Source organism: Pempheris klunzingeri, chromosome 6 (genome assembly GCF_042242105.1).
Source record: "Pempheris klunzingeri isolate RE-2024b chromosome 6, fPemKlu1.hap1, whole genome shotgun sequence".
Taxonomy (NCBI): Eukaryota; Metazoa; Chordata; class Actinopteri; order Acropomatiformes; family Pempheridae; genus Pempheris; species Pempheris klunzingeri.
In genome coordinates, this window is record NC_092017.1 from 7,219,880 (window position 1) to 7,240,938 (window position 21,059).

At 43.2% G+C, this 21,059-nt stretch overlaps 1 protein-coding gene across 1 annotated transcript; it reads right to left on the minus strand.

The window, feature by feature from the left end:
- Positions 1 to 197: 197 nt before the first annotated feature.
- On the minus strand, positions 198 to 19,379 carry reps2 (RALBP1 associated Eps domain containing 2). The gene is made up of 19 exons (XM_070832160.1): positions 19,044 to 19,379; positions 14,030 to 14,153; positions 13,344 to 13,519; positions 12,320 to 12,428; positions 11,662 to 11,768; positions 11,445 to 11,580; positions 11,266 to 11,329; positions 9,792 to 9,966; positions 9,642 to 9,695; positions 9,380 to 9,458; positions 8,999 to 9,070; positions 8,624 to 8,672; positions 8,390 to 8,526; positions 7,999 to 8,060; positions 7,752 to 7,841; positions 4,320 to 4,403; positions 4,093 to 4,226; positions 3,452 to 3,557; positions 198 to 1,444 (listed from the first exon to the last, which is right to left on the minus strand). The coding sequence occupies exons 1-19, from the start codon at positions 19,221 to 19,223 to the stop codon at positions 1,376 to 1,378; spliced, it is 2,007 nt and encodes a 668-aa protein (XP_070688261.1). The 5' UTR covers positions 19,224 to 19,379; the 3' UTR covers positions 198 to 1,375.
- Positions 19,380 to 21,059: the final 1,680 nt, after the last annotated feature.

The following is a 21,059-nucleotide window of genomic DNA, read 5'->3' on the forward strand; positions in this document are numbered from 1 at the left end:
GAACAAGTAAACGCTTTAGGAGTTTCAGAGTAGTTTTCTCCTGTTGCTTTCAGAAACACATAATTTAGAAATGAATTAAGAAATTCTGCACGTTTTCTACAGTCGTGCTGCTCAGAACAACCCAAAGTTTATATCTTTACACAGTAAAAGGAAGGACCTCTCTGGTATCAACAGGTGAGTAAAGTAATAACAAGCAGTAAAAATAGACAACTTTATTGATTAGTTTGATTATTGTCTTCAGCCCAGAGCTCAGTTGTGCACGATTTTAAGGTTTAAGTTTACAGTCCAATGCTCACATCATCATTTTAGCAAACATGCAGCATCAAGCATGACATCGTGTGTTTAAACCACTTCATTTACCGTCATGGGCAACGTCAGGATGTGTGGTGAAAATGGTCTAAAGCAAGCTTAAGCAGCACCACATCTTTGCATAGATAAAATCAAAACCACATCTGCTCTCACAGACATTGGTTGACATTGTTTTGAAATCTATCTTGCAAAATGCAGGAGGATTATTGTGCTTATTTTTTTGACTGTTAACTGGTTTGGTTTTTAATGGTTTTGTGTAAGTCATTGCAGCAAAGAACCAATTCTTCATTCTAAGATAAACACAAGGGGACAAAATAAAAACTAACAGTCACACAGTGCTTACATTACAGATGGAGCAAATTTTCAAGTAAATAGTTCATATTTCATACAAATCCAGTGTCAAAAGTGTCGACATTCTTCAGTGTCCTCATAGCCTCGTGTGCCAGCGCTACATTTTGGCAACAGACAATCAAATCTGCAGCTAGATTAAATCCAACTCACATCTGCAGTAACTTTTTCAGCCTCGCAAATACATTTTCAGACTTCAAGTGCAAAAAGTAATCAGATTCAGGGACTCACCTGTAGCACCATCACTTGCTTTAGACCACCCATGGATACACATGTAATGCACATATATCTGAGTCATGGCAAAATGGGCACAAAAATCTGTTACGTGTATTGTAAGCCAGGTAGGATTCATGGGAGAAAGAAAATGCAAATCAAGACAGAAAAATAAGTTACAATGACAGGATATTTGACATGTGCAGTTCATACAGTGATTTAAAAAAAAAGAAGCATGGTTTAATCCATTCAAAACTTCATTAAAAGTAACACAGAGTAACATTAGAATGTGAGACTGGGAGTTGTTTAAAGAAATCCATGAGTCCCTGTTTGCTGAGTCAACAATGCACTTTTGCTTCAATTGTCAACCCTTTTACATTTATGACGCATTCATGACAAAGGACAAATACTCTCTATCTTGGGTCAAACATTCATGTTTGGTAGGGACACTGGTGTTATTTCGGCGACACGTGAGTAGCGTGACTGCGACCAGACTTTGGGCTCATCACGTAGAGGCCAGAGGCCGCAGGACGTCCAGCTGGGACTCTAAGGTGACCCTCTCCTGGTGAACCACCTGCAGCCGAAAAAAAAACATGACCTTTGATCACTGCACTCTGCAACAAGAGACGCACCTCAGGCAGTAATTAGATCATTTGCTTCATTTGCTGCGGTGATGATGGTCTAGAACAAGATGGATCCTCTAAAGCAGCCCCTCATCTTCTTTACATCCTATAAGTGTTGGACAGAATGAGCAGCACATTCACAGATTCTGTCAGGTTCCCTCATAACAGGGGATAAAGATGTGAAGGCCACAAGGTCAGCTGGGTCGGCCAGCTCATGTGGAATGACTTCTGTGAATGTACAGTGTTGATGTTTGCCATCTGGGCTCCGACCTCATCACTCCCCACTCCCCGCTGTGCCTGCGGGGAGTGACGAGGCCGGAGCCTGGACTCCAAACATCGACCAAGCCGACTTCATCCCTCAGGGAAGGCAGACTCAGTGAGGAGAGTGGTGTGGCGGACTGGAGTTTGCCATGGTAACTATGGTCTATAACAAGATGGATCCCCTGAGGTAGCCCCTAATGTTTATCACACCCCGAAATAAGAAACTGGTGGACAAAGTGAACAACATACAAAAGATTATTCTAGTCTCAGTGGTTTCCAACCTTTTTGGGTCTTGACCTTTTAAAACGAAACCCCGTCTACTTGTAATCCCCCCAGAGCGTAGCGTGGGTTTAGCTAGTTGGGAGCAGTTCACCCAAAGCATGCTATGTTTCTTCTTCTCTTCATGGTTGTTTCATTGAGTGGATTTTTAGAGGCCTGATGGGTGAGAGGGTCTTTAATATTTAATTTAGGTATCTAACCATCTTGTGACTGCTCAGATTTATCTTGGGACCCCAACCAGGGCTCCAGAACCCCACAGAATCAACAGAGTTCAGCAAAAATCATGGCAATCTGTTCATTAGGTTAGACGACATTTTAACATGACGGCAGCATAAAAAAAGTAGAATCTCAAAAAGTGTTCAGCCGCCTGCGTGTTCATCTAAATACCCATGGATACTCCCTTCCTCAGAATGATGGTAAACAATCAAGGTTGGATTTAAAGGCAGATGATGATATGTGGGGTTCACTAAGATTTCCTTGAACTGTTATAACATTTAAGTCTTAATTTCAAAAGTTACTTCAACTTTAGGGAAAAAGACAAGGGGTGGTTCTTTTCCATGCAGCCTCCAGCCTCTCCTCTCACTCCCTGTTGTAGTTGGACGCCTGACCAGCCCAGGTTCTATTTTGAAGGAGTAACTACAAGACAGTTGTGAATGCCAATGGCTGTTTGGTATTTCAACAAGGCCCCAGTCTATATAAAGACACATATGCCTTTCTCTGCAGAATTCCGCAGATGCTTTGAGGAACCAGCAGAATTAGAGCGAAATAAATGACATCCTAGAATACCAAGTACCACTGGAGGGAGAATGCCACTATAAAAGCTTTAAAAAAGGTCGATTTGCACTTGGAATGATTATTTGAGAACGACCTGAAACTGAATGCGTGTTGCTTGATGTTTTTTCTTCCTTTTTCTTATATTCTCTGTTATATTAAAGCTCTAAAAGCGCTGCATGCGAGCGCGAGGTTTTTTTTATTTTTTCTAGCCACTGGATCATTTACGAAGAGAATGACAGGCATGCAGCATGTGTTCCAAATGTGAGCGCGTGTGCCACAGGCAGATCCCCAACGCAAACAGCCAAGTCTGTGTCATTAGTTCAGCTATGAGTGATGGGCAGGGGAACAGACAGTTGAGCTCGGAGCTTTTCACCGAGCTGAACCAGCGGGAGCATCTGCTGTCACACTCATTCAGAAGAATTCAACTTCTTCTGACATTAGGTCAACGATAACATGAACAGTACCAATCTCAAATGCTTGCGGGGGGGAAATGTAGTGTATAAGGTCCTTGTCTTTTGATTGTGGCGTCCATAGCTGTTCACGCAGACAAACACACGCTCCTCCAAAATACTGTGTACACACTGGTGCGGTTGCATCTGCGTCTACAAGTGTGTTGTACTCTCAGAAAGAGGAGACGGGCTGACCTTGAGTTGCTGTTGGAGCTCGCTATTGAGGCGTGTCAACACTGCGTTGGTTTCCTTGTTTTTGCGGATCGCCATCTGGATCTCCCTCTTCTGTTTGGGCAGCAGCCTGAGAGAGAATTTCATCCACTTTTTTTATCAGATTTTAAATTCTTTTTTCTAGATGGAATGGTACAATATACAATAATAAGACCTTGTTTGGACAGAGATTTGGGCTGAAACACACTGCTTCGGCATGGGATTAAGTGCCATGAGTTATACTAAATGATGGGTTGTTGCACTCAAAGACAGTCAGCACCTAAAACCATCAGACCAAAGCACAGGGGTTTTACATCAACCAAGCAGCGATTCCTTGCAGTCGCCGCTGTTATTGATGGTCGCCTTCTATTGCACTAAGAGACAGCTTCGATGAGCTGTCTGGTCAATAAGGAGACAGGAGCACACATGCTAGAGTCATTACAGTGGAGAAGGGTGTGCATTTATGTCCATTGATTTCCCTTTTCTGGATAGCTTTCAGGGTTTAACAATCACCCTACAATACCTACTTCTTAAACCTGCCCTGATCTTTAGCCACATTCAATCAGATTTAGGTCAGTGTCAAACAGTGTGTGCTCTGAGGTTAAAGAGTCAAATGTTTCACTGACTTTTGAGCAGGTTTAGTGGGGGGAGGAAACTGCATGGCAGGTGAAGGTACGGCCTCCAGGTTCTGGCTCTCTGGGTGGTATTTCCTGCGCACCGGCTTCTGTGGTGCCTGACTGTGAGATACTCCAATCATGTCCTGAAGGAAACGTTCAGAAATATACATTAGCCTCCTCACCTGTAACACAGACATATACACAGGCTCTTGCATGTCTCTGTCGGCAATTTGGACCTGTTTTGAAGCACTCAAGTCTTCAGTACTCGGATCAAATCTAGAACGCGGGCCCTGCTCCTCGGGTTTCACAGTGCTCTCCTCCTGCGACACAGACAGAGGCAAAAAAAAAAACAAGGTAAAATGAAAGGACTTTGGCCACATAAGCTACACAAGAAATCATCTCCTCCTACTGACGGGCGACGTAAGAGATGTTTGATGTCATGAGGATTTGAAATAATATGAGGGAGCTGCTAAAGAGGCAGGATGAAATGTGTGTGCCCTGACCGTGGATAAATCAGCAGCTTCCCTGCACCATCTAGTGCTCTCCAGCTGCGTCCTCCTGCCTTCTCAGGGGCAGCCATGATGGATTAACGTGCTTTTATTGCATCTCTTTGGTGCATTTCAGCCATTATTCTTTTCTGGACAAAATATGCCTGCTTTCATTCAGCAGAGAGGTTAATAGAAGACAGCTCCACACAAAAGGTCAGTTTCTTAAGTTTAGCTCTTAGAAAGACTGCAAGATTAGTTGTTGCGAAAGTTGAGGGCATTTCTTACTAGGCAGCACCTTCTGTACTTTTTTGCACTACACCATTTCCCATCTGTTAATGTAGGATTTAGTGAATTTGATCCACTAATTTCTACTGGCTGCCGTCTCCATTGCGGTGGCACTTGAGATGCCTGAGCTTTCCTGATGGTTTAAACAGGCCAATGCCGCTGCTGTAAATTGTACCCAAGAAACCTAAAAATCCATTTTTCTGAGCAACACAACTGACATGCAGGCAGACATAAATAAATGACCCTGAGATTCAGTGCACCATTGGATGTGAAACACAACCACAGCATGGAAACATTTAGGAGAACAGTAGTAATGGCTGCAGCGGCTATAAACCGCAGGAGCTCCAGCAGCAGCATGTGTGGTCACATCGGCTATAGGTCACGGCTGTTTCACTTCACCAACGTAAGGGCTAAAGAATCACTGACACACGGACGTGTTGAGGACAGGATCTTTAACTGGCCTCATATAGGTGAGAGAAGAGCAAACCAGCAAAAAGCATATGAGGACCAGGTGGAGGGAAGTTAGAGACACTGAAGCTCCACGTGGTCATACAGAGAGGACTCTGAGTCTGTCTGAAAGTATTTTTACTTCTCCATTCTCCAAAGCAGACGGTGCGCCTTGGTGAGTGCGGAGGGTAGCTGGACTGACAGATATATGTCTTAAGCTCTGGCAACGCTTTGGGGGGAGAAAAATACAAAGATGTAGCATTTAGGTCACAGCTATAGAAGCATCACTCCTGGCTGCCTGCCTACTGCGGTCCCTCGGAAAAGTTTGCAATTTGGAAAAATGAAGTGGAATAAAGTAAAAGGAAACTGAAATTAACTATTAGTGAAGTGAAGGTTAAATGAGTGGAGTACAGTGAATGTACAGTAAAGGTTTTTAGTTTGGAAAAAGTTACGTTAAAGGTCGTATGTCGTATTTTTTTAAGTAGGGTTGTATGAGGTACTTATCCATAGCCGGTGTATAACCTACAATAGTTTACATGCCATCAGACTGCCATTTCAAATGAAACTGAAGCCATTCTCTCTTTCTTTTTGCTTGCCTCAAAGCCACCAGACTCCATCAACAAAAATGGTAGTTTAACGTCAAAGAACACAGGAGTTCACTGTGGCACTGCTGCCTCGATCAATAAACTAACACGTTAGTTCGGTTCCAAACTAACCATTTACAACACCACAGTCATACAATAACACAAGCAAATACACTGATTGAGGTAGTAATAGAATAGCAAGTACCGTGTTCGGGAAGGTAAAATTACTGTTTTTGTCAATGGAGTCTGGTGGCTTTGAAGCATCACACACAGCTTCACACTTCCCACAGCAATGTCAAGCAATAAAAATAAATCAAAAGCGTGCACATAGCACATAAACTGATGTTTTCCTGCTGGATGTTTCACAGCCCTAAATTTGTCAGCTCCCATGTTGAGACTCCTGTCTGTTCCACCAAAGTGGGGGCTTTGCGACTGCAATCTATTATAGTTAATACACTGAATGTGGATAAGTACAACCCCAGTCTTATCTGAACAATCCCTTTAAGTGAATTGAAGTGACCTGAGGTGAAATTAAATTAAATTAAGCAAAGCTAAATAAAGAGAAGTAAAATGTCAGGAAGTAATGTGAAGTTGGTTTAACTTGACTGGTCACATTCAAGTAACTTCTTTGCCCTTTCCTTTCAAAAATAGAATGAAGCAAACAAAGGATGAACAGAATATACGCCTGCAGATATGAAGCCGTTTTCACTTTCACCATAACTGCAAAGTGAAGTGCTCCCGAGGGTCCCCTGCAAAAGCTGGTATCAAATATTCACCCTTGACATGCTTTATGTCAAGGAAGGATTTTTAACTACGCCAATAGTTCACTTAGTCTCTCTGAGGGGATTGGGCTGGTATGAGTTTCAGTTTGTCTGACTGAGAGAAAAATATACGTACAGGGTATCGACACCTCTGGGATCTTGGTTTTAATTAAGACATGAGTAAGACATCCTGGGGGAGGAAAGGGGGATGGTGATGCTGCACAGGCAACAGTGATGGCGAGGAAGGGCTAAAGACACAAGAGCAGAGAGAGTGGCGAGGGGGTGAATCTGCTGGGTTCAACAAATACAAAACAATCTGTGATTAAAAAGACAGCAAATGCAGTCCGATTCAGTGACGGAGGAAGGAGCTTAGGGGTTACATGCCATCCCCAATGTGAGAGGGCGGGTTGAGCCAGTGAGTTTGAATAAAAGGAGAGGCTGCTTTCATCTTCAAACTACATCTGGTTGGTGACCGAGCTTCATAAATTCAAAGCTTTTCAACTGAATTACCTTTAGGCCAATAAATACACACATTGTGTTTCTTATGTCTATTGGACATACAGCTAATTTCTGAAATTAGACAATAGAAAGACGTGCTTAAAATGTCTGTCTTCTTGCAGGATGCTTTGTCATGAATTGCTTGATTGTTCAGTTGCGTAAGAGGATACAAGTCTATACCCAAATGACACAATAAAAAGTGTCAGGACAGACAAATGGAGGACGGAGAGAATGAGGATGAAAATGTTGCAGCTAGATAAGCGACACGTCGCTGCAGCCATAAATAAATCGCTGACGTCTTCGCTGGCGTGCAGCTTGATGTACACCGCTGTCATAACCTTTGATTTCATTTGTTATCTTGAAATAGAGCCCCGTATATTAGACAAACATGACCTCAGTGACACGTTTACGGTGCGACATCTCAGATGGAAGGGCGGAAAATCAGGGGGGTGGAAAAACGCTGACATCCTGGGATGGAATTTGGAGTTAGCCTGCTTATCCCCCCCCCTTTTTTTGCAGAGGCGGTGCGTGCTGCTGCCTGCTACATATGCAAACTCCTTCCAAACCGAAGCAAATCAGAGTAGAAAATCTGATTTAATGCTTACCTCTTCTCTGAAGTGACTGAAGTCAGCAAAGTTTGGCTGCTGCACTTTATTCTGGGGAGTTTTCTCTGAAACGCTGATGAAATGAGAAACCTGACGAAATAATGGGGACTGATTAACCAGAGCTTGCTTTCATCATTAATTTATGAGACATTTGTACAGTTGGAGTTCAGAGGAACAACAAAGGCTTCGCTCACTTGATGTAAGAGCACATCAGCATAGATTGCTGCCGTAATGAAACCAGGCTCACCTGTGACGTTGATGGTCTAGGAGGGAGGGCTGGAGGAGGTGGCAACCATCCGCTTTTTAGCCCTAAAATCCAGACAAAATATCACTGAGCGTTAAGCTGCTGTGGCTTTGTTTCTATTTTGCTCCCAGAAGTCATATTTCACTCTTTACACACAAACAAACAGACATATTTTCATCAGACACTGGCTTGCATTTTTGTGAGCCTCTCACTTTTCAGACTGAGCAGTAAAACCCACCCATCTCCCATTTCCTCTTTTCTTCTCCCATGAAAGGAGAACTGCCATAAACAAAACAATAACTTGGTCACAAAATGCGCCGTAGCTCCGGGCTGCTCATGCATATTGGAGAAGAGCTGAGTGAGGACAGGGGGAGTCGGTGGATGCGTGTCTTACCCGGGGCGCCCTGCTGGAAGAGCTTGTTGAGGTCCAGCGAGGACGCTCTGGAGTGGGACTTCTCGGGCCGAGGCGGAGGGGTGGGAGGCTCTTCTGCTTTCTTCATCGCATCTTCAAAAGAGGTGCTGGAGTAGGACCTGGATATAAAAAAAAACAAAAGGTACAAAGAGATTAACGAGCAACGCATCACTTCTGAGTATTTGTATTTCTGTGTTGCCATGGGGCGACTCTCACCTGGGTCTAGTTTTTGTCCTCATGTGTGGGTCTAGGTCCTGAGGCGGCACTGTGAGGCAGGATACGTTACATGAACAAAGACATGTCAGACCTTTGGTCCTGTTCGAGTTGTTGTAAATGAGAAGCAACTACTTCCCTGTGGAACCACAAGCTGTAATTTCACATGTGCAAAGCAGCTCAATCAACTGTACATATAACGTCAGTGTCATTTTTGCTGATTCTTTAACACCTCAACTTGGGCTTAGATAGATAGATAGAGCACATATTGTCACCAAATGTGAAAAAAGGGGAAAGATTCCCAGTTCCACAGAGAAAATAATGAGCACAGTGAGGTACTGGCCTGAATTTAACCATTTTAAAATGAGTTTGTGTCACCTGGCCTCTCAGGAAAAGCAAGTTGTAGAGTCTGCTTCTCTTGAGATATTGGCACCCTCTTCACACCTACATCTGTAGACACAGGAATAATGACTTGATGCCTTCAGCATGGACAAACTTCTAAAGAAAGATGCTACAGTATACTTTATATATACAGTATACGTTTTTAAAGAGTCTATTCATGTACAATACTTTAATGTAGTAAAAACTAGGAACGGTCTCTCCATAAGCAGTTAAAAACTTGATTTCCTATGCTAAAGAGTTCCACTATCTCACTTAATATTTTGCGCAGAGCACCCAATTCACTAAATTAGATAACGTTTTACTGCATTTTTGGATTAGTTGCTCAGAGGAACTGGAATACCGTGTATCTCGTTTTACCTTGTTTACAAGATTCCTCTTTCAGATCTTGCTCTGTTGTGGCCAGACTTGGCTGGAGCCTCTCTATGATGCTGCGATCCTAAAACAACAACAGCAACAGAAAAAAAACAAAACATCACTGGCATCAGTTAGGAAGCACAAGCTTGTGATAGGGACTCTCCTCATGTTCAGCTTGTTAGCGCCCCCTACAGGCACCAAAGAGGGACTCCACATTAACTTCTTTTTTAAAACTGGCATTATTGTATGGGAGGATTTGGTTTACCATCTGACTTGGTCTTGTTTCAGTGTCCTCAAAGACAATAAGAGGCTCTGCACTCTGTAAAAAAGCACAGTTTAAAAAGTTTGATTGTGAAGTAAGAGTAACCGACGGATCGGTTTATGAGGCGACACATTCATGGTTATTTCCACTCGCCTCAGGAGTGTCTGGTATGTCCTCCTCCTCCTCCTGCTGCATGAGCCCTGGCCGCAGGGACGGAGGAAGGCTCTCTGGGAGAGGGTAGCCGTTCTTACGGGCCACGATCAGGTGAAAGGCTGTGCAGAACTCAGAGAAAGTGAGAGCTCCATCTCTATCCACATCGCTCAACTCCCTTTAAAAAATAGTTCAAAAAAATGAAACGTTTCTGCAAAACCTGAGCATGGAGCTGTAGAATTATGTCGCATACAATAACCCTGATTATTACATTTAGTTTATCACTACTGAGGGCGTAAGAAACTATTTTGGCATTTTTGTGGGTCCTTAATTTCCTAATAATTTCCTGATCATTTTTAATATGTTTTCTGGAAAGAAATATGTACTTTGGTATTCATGTTAGGAAAAGTGAGAGTTTTCTTGAAAAAAGTATCCAACTTAAAGCAAAATCTCCAAATACTGACCAAAATACTCTCTTGTTAAGCTAGCAATTTACTGCTAGTTTATGTATTATTGCTGGAAAAGTACAATTGAGCACATTTTGAATTTTCCCAATAATTTGTGCCAAATTACATAGTTTTTTTTTCCAGTAACCTTATAGGAAATGACTTGCAAATTACTGTGAAATTACAGACCAGTAAAATAGTGCGTTACTACTACTTTAGCCACACAATACTGTATTACCATATAGCATAAAAACACCTTGAACAACACGTGTTGTTAACATTAAAGGAATAGTTTGATGTGCCTGAAAATAAGCATATTCGCTCAATTCGCTTTCGATTGATGCCAACCTCAGTTAGCTTAGCTTAGCATAAAATCAAGAAGCAGGGGGAAGCAGCTAGCCCGGTTCGTCCAAAGCCTCCTGGAAAAACCACAAAGTGTGGCTTTTACAAAGAAGTCATTTATAGCAGGATTGTTTGATATTCAGGTGAGTTAAACAAACCAGCAGTAGCTGTTAGTTTAGCACAAAGACTGGAAACATGGTAACAGTTAGACAGAATACAGAAAACTGAAGTTTATTCCATTTTAACAGAACCAGGCTAGCAGTTTCCCTCTGTTTCCAGTCTTTGTGCTAAGCTAAGCTAACAGTCACCGAACTGCTTTAGATTTACTGTACAGACATGAGTGGCATCAATCTTCTCGTCTAACGTTTGGCATAAAGCGAATAAGCATTTCTCCAAAACTGTCAAATATTCCTTTTAGACTGTGAGTAACATTTAATACAGATCACAGTGTTTTCTATTTTCACATTATAGTTTCTTTTTATTCAGTCGCCGTCTTTGTTACAATAAACAATGGCAGTATACTCGGGGTGGAACCTTTGTGGTTTGAGGATGAGTAGACAGTAAAGGTCTGCTCCTTTAAAACGAGGCCTCTGTCTGGCTCAGCGGGCATGCTGAGGTGCTCGGCCGATAAACACCCACCTGACCCAAGAACAGAACAAGGACGGACAGCACAGTGAGTCAGCACTTACCAAATGTGGGAAAGCTCTGGTATTGGGAGCTTGGATTTTGTGAAGAAGTTCTTTGCAATGGTTCCTAGAAAAGAGTGACACAGTGACTAGTTTAAGTAGTAAAAAATAGTTTGAAAGTGATCTTTTTTCCTATTTCTAAATAGTGCAGGGGCTGGGGGAGGGGTGGGGAGGGTGCATACCCAGGATGAGAGCCCCCAGGTCAGGCTGCAGGCTCTTGAACTGGTTAGTGTAATACTCCAGCTGTTCCTCTGTGATCCTCCAGGGGTCGTCGTCAGAATAGTTTCCCTGCTGGTCCAGCCTCTCTGATGAGGAAGCCTGGTCAGGTGCACAGAAACCATAACATGGACATAAAGGACTATTACGTTGATCGTAAAGCTGTAAGAGATCAGGCTTTACCCGAGCCATGGCGGGATGCTCCACGGTGGGCTTGGTCCCGTAGTTACCAGGCGAAGAGTGCTGCTCTAGCTGAGCGGTCGGCCGCGGGGAATGCTTGCTTTCATAGGCTGAGGGATCGGAGAGGAAAAACACGGCTTCGGTGGAGGAGAGACCTGAGACTAACAAGCAATGATTTCCTACCGATTACACCCCTCAAAAATGTGATCTGAGAGAATGAGAGATACACAGATCAAAGGAGCCGGCGAGAGTGAAGCAAGGAGAGAGAAATCCGAGCTTCCCATTTGAGAGGAATGAACAGGTGTCAGAGAAGCAGTCAAACCTCGTCTATTTCATTTCAATTCATAAATTTATGACTAATGCAAGACGTGCACTTCTTGCAGTTTCAGTCCACTGCAGTTTTTCAGGTACCTACAGGAGCAATTAACAAGGAAAGAGCTTTATCAAACAGACCAGGAGCAAGTGAGATTATTGCATATTTAATTATCTAAAAAAATAATTTCCTAGTGATGTGAACAGATGTGAAGATAAAACTCTCGTGACAGAATCTGGAAACTTACAATGCTGAGAGGTGTCTTGTTGCCTGTGCAGAGCAACTTTATGACAAACAGACGAGGTGCATTCGAGTGTGTCGCTGTTACAGAACCGGAAATCGTCTCACCAATCTGTGTGTCGGCCCCATTCCGCTGCTTGGCGTACGGGTAGCTACGGTAGGTCAGTGGAGAGCGAGGCGGTGAACTGCACGGCGATCGCGGCGGGGACCAAGGTTCCTTCGGGGAAAGAGTATTTGTTCTTTCACATACACGGAACAATAAGCAGCACCTATGCATATAATACTAGTTACTCCAGGAAGAGATTTGACACGTAGCTGGAAATGTCCCATCTCACGTTAAAATGAGTTCTGGTGAGGGTGGAGGAAAAGTAACCCGAACTAGAGTCACTGTTGGGCAGCTATTGTGAGATTATGTTTCTTTCATGGCGCTGAGCACTATCCTCTTGAAGTATCTTTTTGAGAACAGCTAGACTCACAAAAGCAGGTAGGTAGGTTAGCTGGGCAGCACTGACCTGGAACAGCTCTTTTATTTCAGTTCATGTTCCAGTTCTGAGGGGGTTACGATAGAGTCTACACACATCTTAATCCCAATCCAAAAACAATGTTTTTTTTACTAATTTTTGGGGAATCTGTTGCCTTATTTACATACTACAAAGTAGAGACCTGACAGGAAATTAAGGGGTCTCCCCTTGTTCCAGGCAGCATTAAAGTAGCACCAGACTGGCGGAAAATAACCACATTCATGCCATCAATGCCACAAGTAATTTTCAGGCGTTTTTTAGACTCTTCAGTCATCCAACTTTGGTGACCACTGGGTTTTCATTGTGCTCTCCTCTGCATATGTCTGCATACTTGTGCCCGGTCTGGTACCTTGAAGGAGGCTTGTCATTCTCCTCTAATCTCTCATGAATGAGCCATTTCTGCTCTGATGATCAGAGCTGACTGGAATGTCTTCTCTCAGTGCACCGCTCTCGGTCAACCCTAAACTCTTCCTCAGTGTAGCAACCACTCAGCGCCGGTCTACGACATCCTGACAGGGATCCAGGGTTTGTTTTCAACTCCTTTCCAAACTCAGAATCAGCTGGAAGGAGAGCTAGAAGTCGACACATCAGAAATTTCTTCTCAGGCTTACCTTCTTCTCTACGTTGGCCTCCAGGTGTCTGAAGGCGCTCCTGTCTGCTGGAGTCCAGGGGAGCGAACCAGGTGCAGCTCCACAAGGAGCCCCCTGACCGTCTATGCTTGGGGGGACGGTTGAGTATCGCATCTCTGCTTCATTCTTCAGCCCGACAAATCTGGGCAGAGGTAGATCTAAAGGGAGACACAAGGCTTTTTTTTTTAATTCCTGTTTACCGCGTTTGATTAGGATTTTTTACTTTCTGTATCATACAATTCTTTTGGAAGTAAATCAAAAACAAAGGTTTAATGCATGAAAAGAAGACTTTCTTGTGTGATCAGGAGCTTCCTGTAGGATGACCTCTGATCTAGATTTAGTCAGAGGGAATTAATCAGGATGAGCGTCTTTACATGCCTCATCCCGCCGAGGTGAGCCACTGCTGAGCCACACAACAGCAAATATGAAACTCTGACCACACTCTTTCTAATAATCCATCACGCTACCATGCGCTGGGTAGAAAGCAGATTTTCCCCCGTGGTCGGGGTGTGACTGATTGTGCGTTCTTGTAATAAGGGCAAACCCACTTAGCCCTTTCCACGCGACTCCCCTTTCATCCAGATTAGACCAAATCCTGCCATGTAAAGATAATCTCCTGATCCCCTTTTGCTCTCCTAAGACGCCTCCTCTCGGAGCAGCAGACTTACTGGCCGTTACACTCTCCAGGTGGATGGGCAGACCGGACTGGGCAGCCGCGAGCAGCTTCAGGGCCACGTAGAACTGAGGTGTAGCGAAGTAGCCCAGACGCTTCGCTCCACACACTTCGGTCACCTGGAAGAGGCAGAGAGTTTAGTCTGCATCCTTTTCAAACAATATATCAGCCTGATACATTTCACCTACAGTTTCAGAAAGCTAATCTAGCCAGGACCGCAGTAAGCTTAAGCATGTGATTATTTGACACCGTGATCAAGATAATGTGTGGTAAAAAATGACAGGCTCTGCTACCAGAATAAAGCTGGAGGAAACAGTATGTGAGGGATAAGCGGCACAGTGGGATCTGTTTATCCACTTCTCCTCTGATTAAACATACAATGGCTGCTTTGGGAGAGCAAAGACATTCAGGGTCATGTAGGTCACACAGACACACTGGGCCCTCGGACACTCAGGGACTGTGTTGCCTGGCTGACTGGGGCTTCAATAACCATTAAAGACACACTGAACATTTATTTTCTGGGCATTTATCACCTCGTCAGTGTTTGTATTTGGGAATAGATCTGTTCTGATGTTCCCATTCATTTAAATTATATTAGAGCCCACTTCCCAAATTATAAGAACGACGCCTCCAGCAACTCAGTGAGGCACAGCTCACTTTATCACCATTACAAATACAGCTTCACCCACACCTGAGCTCCAACGGGCTGTTTTAGTTTCAACATGGAAATACAGAGATAGGTGTATGCTCTTCTTGTGGCAACAATGGATTAACGGTATCAAATATTCTTTTAAAAACATTCAAGAGTCAAAGGTCCAGCTTGTCGTCACAGATGAGTTAGAGAACATTTTCTGGTATGTGTGTTTGTGAAACATGAATGACAGCAGTGCTGTTAATACCCATTGTCTAATGAGGTTGAGGGGCGGGTGGAGAGCATGTGGCTCATGTCGCCTTATGAGACATTATTTCTGCTTGACCTGCATTGTATTCATTCAACAGCTTTCGCAGGCAGATCCAAAACAACCACAGGCCAGTGAGAGGCCGAGCAGGCAGCGGCAGTCAGGTCTGCAGAGCTGGTGGGTGCGTCCGAGGTCAGCACGGAAAGATTGATGAAGACATTATTTCAGGAGCACCAGCGAAGGCCTGGAGGATCTATACTGGCAGGCAGAGCTATGGCCAGACAGTGTGTGTGTGTGTGTGTGTGTGTGTGTGTGTGTGTGTGTGGGTTATTTAAGGCCAAAACCATTTTGAACATTATCCACGTCAATATGTTGTATATCTGACACACATGAGCCACAGATTTTCCCATCGTTCCGGCACATCGTCACATCGTTATGCACAACATAACTAACGTGCTTAAAAGACAATGCTAACATGCTGATGCTAAGCAGGTGTAATGTTTATCATGTTCAGCCTCAGTCTAGCTATTAGCAGGCTAACATTTGCTAACCCTTCCAGAGGGAGCTGCAGGAAATCTGATGAATTGCCTCAAGTGACATCACTTGAGTTGTTGGGACTGAAGACTGCATGTCTGAAAATTTAAAAAAATCTGTGGAGGAAGCTTCGAAGAAGCTCCTCATTTCTGCTTGAGCTAGAGGCTCCAGGTATATTAGATGATCCTAGTGTAACACACCTGAATCTTCAACTTCACTGGAGTTGCATTGTGGGTAATGTAGGCACTATGTTTGGACAAAGGTGTGGAATAAATGAGACAGTGTCTCTAGTTCTGCCATTGTGAGTCTAACAGTGTTAATAGGAGTGCAATGTTAAATCGGTGGTGAGCTCTTTTGAAGGATCACCAAAGTTATCACACTTCATTCTAAGGGGAACACGGGCAACAGCCAACTTCATAGGTATTCAGACGGTATTCATACTTCATCCTCTGGCAACCATGAACGTCAGAATGTCAAAATTTAGGGCTAATCCACCGATGTAGAGGTTAAGGTATTTCACAGGATAAGTGAAAAATTCTATCTGCTGGTAGCGCTGGAAGTAAAGTCAGGGATCCACTGTTGGTCATGAGGATTCATCCTCAGTGGACCGTGAATGTCGTTGACGGTAAAAAATGTAATAACAATATCTCCACTAATTGTTAGGATATTGCAGTGGGTGCACTCTAATGCTGCACCTCTAGACTGATGCTGCCATTGCTAGAGCTTCGCCGCTAGCATGGCTAAAAACCATGTACTTGACTAAAACCACGTCAATGAGAGCCACCACTCCTGGAAGTGTCAACACCAGGAACTCCGTAAAGTTGAAAATAAGGCCACACCTTGTTCAAGCAAACAGGTTCCACAGCAGCGTCTGTCAACACATGTGACCCAACATGTCATTATACTCAGGGCATACCACAGACTTTATCTCCAAGCTGACAACTAACTCAAGCAGAGGCAGGAATCCATCCAACTACACATTTAACCCTCCGCTGTATAGTCCGACTGGCCACCCTGGCTGTTATCATGTTCATGATAAAGCCTTATGGGAAACATGTGCTGTACTCCATGAAATCAGCATAACAACTGATTTCACTGCAGGGGCAATGTGTGGGAAGCTGAGCCTCTCTCCCAGAGCCTACTGGCCCCACACGCTGCAATGAAGTGTCACGCTTTTGCTAATTATGGGCCGTAAACAAAGGCTAGACATAAAGATCCGTCCTCTGTAAATCTGGTCAGTCTACGGGAATCATGACTCTGCATAAAACACACGTCAACATACAGTGCCAGGTGGAAAATGTCCCATGTTTTGTGCATTTATGGCACAACTGGGTCAAGACTAATCATAACACAACTTGTATGTTGTCTCTGGTACTGTTTGACACAATGACCCAGAAGTCAGCGCTGAGTCCAAGAGAGATCCTGCAGACATCCTGTAACAGGGCCAAACGCAGCTCAGAAGGCCGCGTGTCAATCAACCCCCGTGTGGTGGCGGCGATCCAGGCCGGACAGGAAGGAAGCAGAGCTCACTGCCAAACTTCCTGACACCCACACAGAGACACAATAGGCTGCGGTCGCCGGGAGCTGACCCCATGGGACTGTGAGTGCCGCGAATGGAGGCGGCGACCTGCTGTGCTGATGTGAGCTGGAAAAATATGTTTATATCCCTGTGGTGGGTCAGCAAAGCGACTCTGATTTGGTAGTTCTAGAGCCAGTTTAGCCCTCCCACTGCTAATATCTTTACTGTAGAATGTTTGTGGTATCATCAAGAGACAATAAATAATATAAACAGAAGTAGAAATATTTTCTATCTATGACTTGGAACAGAAAAATCAAATCGTTTTAATTTTACCATGTTTGAATGAGGTTAGACTCTCAGACTCTGAATAAAGACATGTTTACAATGTCAATCAATAAAATAGTTAGTACACACTAATAGGATCACACAGGACACAGGACAAATTTAGCTCCTTAACTAAACTAATCGTGTTGATACATCATATTCCTGTTGATTTTATATCAAAAACAGCTATAGTTTTAGATATTTAACTGTATTTTCCCTCCTGCCCCGGAAGCCATTGGCTTCCATTCATTTCTGTGATGTAGGAAAATCAATTAGCAGACTGAGTTGTGTAATCCATCAAAGTCAAGATCAAACCACATTATCGTTGTGTGCTAATGCAGTCTGAAAAGTCTGGAAAAGCCTGCACAGCATTTCCTCACGCCAGCGATGTAACTTTGACAGAAATGAATGCAAACTTAAAGTGACTCCATGTCCACAAGTGACTATTACAGGATAAAGATAAATACTAGAACACCGTGTAAAAGTGAAAAACCTCACTCATTAATGTCCTTTATAGAGTTGGTATCTAAAGTCAGCCAACATAAGCCACTGGTCATACCAGACCGAGTGAGGCCGACAGCAGTAAAAACCCCTGAGAGAGTTAAACTGAGCAAAGGTGCATTTTATTACTTATGAATTTAACTTTTCACGTGGAAGAGCTGTTAAAGCAGTAAGAGACTGTTAATTCTTCCTTCAAATGTCACATGGTCTCACTTTAACGTTCCCTGTGATGAATTACTCAACTCAAGCAAGCAAGTTTGCTTTTTTTTTTTTGCTTAGATTTTTATACTGTACGGAAATGAATGGAAAACAAGGGCACTTCCAAAGACCTAAACTACAGCAGAATGGTTTGAAGAATCGTTATCTGTATTAAACAATTAGTCAAACATCTCGTCGACAGACATAAGATGATCTGCCAAATGTTTAAACGACTGATCAAAAGAATGTTTCCATCATTTCACTTGGAAACACTTCCTGCTTCTAAACTGTGAGGACTTTTCTCAGTTTCTTAGGATCTTGGGATCAGAAAGAACAAACATCCTGACTGTGACCTGCTGGACTCTGGGAAACACATTTCATTATCTCCCAACATTTCATAAACAAAACGATCAGTGGATTGATTGAGAAAATAAACACTTGCTTCATCAGGAATGAAAATGATTTGCTGCAGTGAATGTGATAGTAAATTATGGTATTAATGAACTAAAAAGCATAGTGACCTTAATAGAAACCTTGAAACTGTAGTAAACAAACTCATTAGAAATGATTTGAGCTGAGCAAAGAACAATTTAGGATGTGAACAACTAATGCACACGTCTACCCTTGTGTGTGTGTGTGTGTGTGTGTGTGTGTGTGTGTGTGTGTGTGTGTGTGTAACAGACAAATACTGGGCTACAAATACAGTGAGGGGACATGTGCACACATCTACAGCTATAATGCAGTAAGTAAAGGGACTGCCTCCCTGTGTGACAGGGGGGAAAGAGAGGAGGTGTGTATGTAAGACCTCTCTGAGACAGACACACACACACACACACACACACACACACACACGGCATAAAGATCAATGCTCATTATGACCCGAGCAGCCCACTGCCTGCTCATGAGGACCTGCTCAGTGTCCCCTGCGGATCACTGAGGTGTGGGGACGAGCAGCCGCAGCTCTCAGCCCTCCACACCGGATAACATGTGATGACCAAGCAGGCGCAGATGTGCGATAAGCAGGCAGCACTCACTTTATGCAGGGATTCAGGAGGCAGCTGAGACGCCTTGAACAGCTCTGCCACTTTGCTGGACGACAGCTTTCCCGAGGTGTCAGCTTGGCACAGGCTGTGGAGACCTGAGTAATACCTCTGCTCGTGTTCATTCAGGGAGATGAAACTCCCCGCAGGCGCCGCACCGGATTCCTGATCCATTCCTGACGCATGGACGGATCCCGCCGGAGACGCGCTAAGAGCAAACGGATCGATGCATCCCGCTGCGGACACCTCCGGGCTCCCGTTCCCGGTCGGAAGCCGGGCTTTTTCTGGCAGGAGGAAGGCGGTGCCACCTCCGGCAGCAGTGCTCCGTGTGAGGACAGACTGGCTGCTCGGTCCAGGCTCCTCCACTCCCACTGCCTATTATGGCTGATCGTAGCAGTACCGGCCGCAGCCTGCGGGGGGCGGCAGAGCACAGGAAGAAGAGGGAGGCTTTGTCTGTGGAATAAGGGGCTGCTTTGTCCCCCCCAGAATTAAGAGACAGCTTTAATATGGATCTTTTCAGGGCCTCACTTTCAGCTTGTAATGCTTAAGTAGCTGATTGTGTGCCTTTTTTTCCTAATTCATTATTTTTTTAATTAATTTTTTTTTAGATAATGTCAGTTTGGTGGAAAATTCAGAAATAAAAAAAAAATGACATCAAGAAACCCACTTGGAAGTCACAGTATTAATTCACACACATCACAATTAGTAGAAAATAAAATCAGATCTTTAATTTCAGTAAAAGTACCATGTAACACATATATGTATTACATGTGTAAAAATCCTCCTCCACAAGTAAAGAGAATAGAGAGTAAAGAGAACAAGTAAAGAAAGAATAAATGTATTTGTTCTGCAGAAATATGCTCCCTGATATATGGTACACATTATACACTGTCGCCCATAAAGTTGGAATCAAATGTTTTTTCCCTCTTCTCATGAAATGATTGTGACAATGTGATTTATTCTTGATAAATAAAGTGTATACCTTCTCAACTTTACTGATCAAACTCTTCCAAACATATCACAGTGAAACCACAATTAACCTTTGCAAACTGTGTATTCAGGCTTTAACAAAATTGGGGGTATTGAACAATTATTCCAACTTTATGTGCATCAATGGATGTATTAATGTGGAAGCAGTGTTAGGCCCTCCACAATAAATCTGAAGGGTCCTTAGATGATTACTCAGACAGGAAAGAAGAAAAAGCAAAGTTCTGCTACATAAATTCTTTATTGATTTTATGGTCTTTGCTTTTGTCTGAAGTATTGGATAATTTTACGTCTTTGGGCCTCAAACAGGTATTTAAATGAAACCATGTGAGCTGTATACTTTACACACAGGTGCAATATTGGCCACCTGGCCAACTGGACTACCTCACACTGCATATTTGCACATGCACACATATTTAGCTAAGCTAAATTCGGCTGCTTGTTTCTATTATGTTAATAGATGTGTACATTTTATTTTAATTTTATTTTATACTGCTCTTTTCTTTCAGTACTTCTATTTTATATTAGTACCTCTATTTTCTATATTTCTCTATTCTATTCTATATATTTATCGTGGCTTAAAACCGGGACCTGAGAACGTAATTTCGTACCTCCCCATGTGTAAATGTGTGTTGGTATGACAAATAAAGTTCCTTGAATCCTTGAATCCTTGAATCCTATATGTAATCCTTATGTTTATTAACTGAAAAATGCTCATGGAAGAGGAAAAGAAATTCAAATCAGCATAAAATTTTGATACTCAATTAAAGTATCTCAATATTGTTCTGATTTCAGTAGATAACTTTCATTCTATCTCTCTTAAATCCAAGTCCTAGTGCACCTGTAACACCTCTGCTGCCACCGTCTGTTCAAGAAAAATATGTGCAGTCAATTTATGGAGCTCAGTCTCCGCAGAGGCTGAAATGGGAGCAATTCAAAAACAGGAGAAACCTAAAGTTACTACTTTACTTCTGTTTATTAAGATTTATTACTGTTTAAATTATGAGATATCATCAAAACCTA